The 1,947-nt window shown below is 32.3% G+C and overlaps 1 protein-coding gene across 7 annotated transcripts in view; it reads left to right on the top strand.

The window, feature by feature from the left end:
• LOC110022517 overlaps positions 1-1,947 on the top strand; it is a 13,539-nt gene extending 11,592 nt beyond the window's left edge. For 4 of the 7 annotated variants that reach the window (XM_020721495.1, XM_020721499.1, XM_020721494.1 and 1 more), the window contains exons 3-4: positions 1,286-1,324; positions 1,686-1,947. In XM_020721495.1, the coding sequence (XP_020577154.1) occupies positions 1,286-1,324; positions 1,686-1,901 (255 nt within the window). In that variant the 3' untranslated portion in view covers positions 1,902-1,947. The remainder of the gene's footprint in view (positions 1-1,285; positions 1,325-1,685) is intronic. The other 3 variants (XM_020721497.1, XM_020721498.1, XM_020721496.1) reach the window with 2 other exon arrangements.

Genomic DNA, 1,947 nt, shown 5'->3' with positions numbered 1-1,947 from the left:
CCCACGTAGTGGGATTAAGGCTTTGTTGTTGTTGTATCACTTTTTCAAATTTAAATTGTTACTGAGACTGATAGCTAAGAAATCTGTCAGAGTGATAAAACCAAGTCATGATAGGATCAATTTTAGGGGACAAAAACCAGCTCAGGTTCAATTTTCTGGTTAGGATTGGTCAGTAGTCATTGTATTTGTCTTGTGCTGAGCGTATATTGCATTTATTTTAAAGGAAATTCAATGGTGTAGGCCCATCCCGACATTTCTTTTTTCTTTTAATAGGCTTGTATCTAAAAAAGTACAACTAAAATATGGGAGAATAACTTGTAGAGTTTTCTTTTATAAATTAAAATTTAAAGCAAATAGGTGTCATTGCCTATCTGTGAAAGTCTCTTTAAATCAGATTGTTTTGATTGTTCCTTAAAAAATGGTTTAGGCAAGGCTCACTTCTAAAAAATTTGAAAATGCTTGCTAAATACAAATTCGCTTAGTAAAGATAGTAAATAGCCAATTATGATTAATTATTTAGCATGGTAGAAAAAGATTTCATTTTTCAGTTTGATTGATGTTTAAAACTTTAATTACCTGATTTATGTTTGTCTTGTGAGTATATCTTTTACTTCAATAAATTGTTTTTAAAGTCTTATGGATTTTTGGAAACACAATTTGTTTTAATTAATATACTAAGAGCTTGGAGAAAATAGTAGACTGCTAAGGTGCTGGAATCTAACGGAATTTATATTTTCTTTAATAGTATATTCACTTAAATGTTGTGAAGGGGCATTAACTTGAAAATTTTCTCTTTTTGTTTCCATTTTGCATGTAGAATATTAGGACCTTTTTGTATAATTATTAAATTCTATCAAGTGCTAAACATTTGCGTGGAAGATGGTGAAGCACTCCAATGATGAGTTTACTTTCTGTTGAACTTAAAATGAGTAAATTTGAAAAGCCATAAAATTGAAATTTGTAATTCCATTAAAGTTAACTCGTGCTTCACTACTACTTGAAACTTACATTATAAATGCTAGGCACTTTTGCATGCATGCACTTCTAGAGTTGAGCTGGCACGTATAGTTTGTGTATGTGTGTGTGATAATTAGGATAAAAATTTATCTCAATTATTTTAGTGCACAAGGCCAATTACAGATTGAATCTCAAGCACGGAGTTGGCCAATATTAGTTTAAAGGTCACAGGCTAGACAAGGATGTGCCGTCTACTTCAGCAAATGAGATGCATATTGCTTGAATCAGAGTTATTTGATGCATGACTGACAATTTTTTATTCTTTTAGGGATTGTTATCCTCGGTGTACCAAGAAGGTCTTGCTCAGGTAATATGCTTCTTGGTTCCTTAGGTAGAGGTCACGATTTCGTGTTTTCTGAATGACATTTTTTGAAAATAAATATGACTAGTTCCTTGCTTTGAATCAAATTGTAGTTTGCTTTATGCCATTCATCATCCCTAACTATATGTAACTGCCTCATATGCCTATCTGTAATTGGCTTCATGCCTCACTTTCAATGAATAAAGTATTTTGGATTTATTTTTTGCACTTAAAAAACAACCTCATGTATATTTGAATTACAAAAGTAGTTCTACAACTGGCAAGAGTTTGGTACTCTGAAATTAAATGCACAATGCTTTTAAATCATAAACTTGTGTGTTTTTTTTTTTTTTGGACTGATTTTCAGGCAATAGAAATGAAGAAGGGTTTGCATCCTCAGCTGCAGTTTATTTCTTATGTGACGCAGAGTGGAAGATTGATGCACATTCTGATGACAAAATTGAATCATGTTGGCAAAGTTCATCATTTAAAAGCAAAGCGTCAAATAGCTGAGAGTGTTGGCCAGATTGCAAAATTCAAGCGCCGATATGAGCAAAATACTGAAGAAAGTAATGAGAAGTAACTATTTATCCTCTTAAATTGTTGCCTCGTCATTTCTGCTGCATTCC

This window comes from Phalaenopsis equestris, unplaced genomic scaffold, assembly GCF_001263595.1.
Source record: "Phalaenopsis equestris unplaced genomic scaffold, ASM126359v1 Scaffold000194, whole genome shotgun sequence".
NCBI lineage: Eukaryota > Viridiplantae > Streptophyta > Magnoliopsida > Asparagales > Orchidaceae > Phalaenopsis > Phalaenopsis equestris.
Note: the sequence above shows the minus strand (reverse complement) of the source record. Positions and strands in the feature narration are given on the sequence as shown.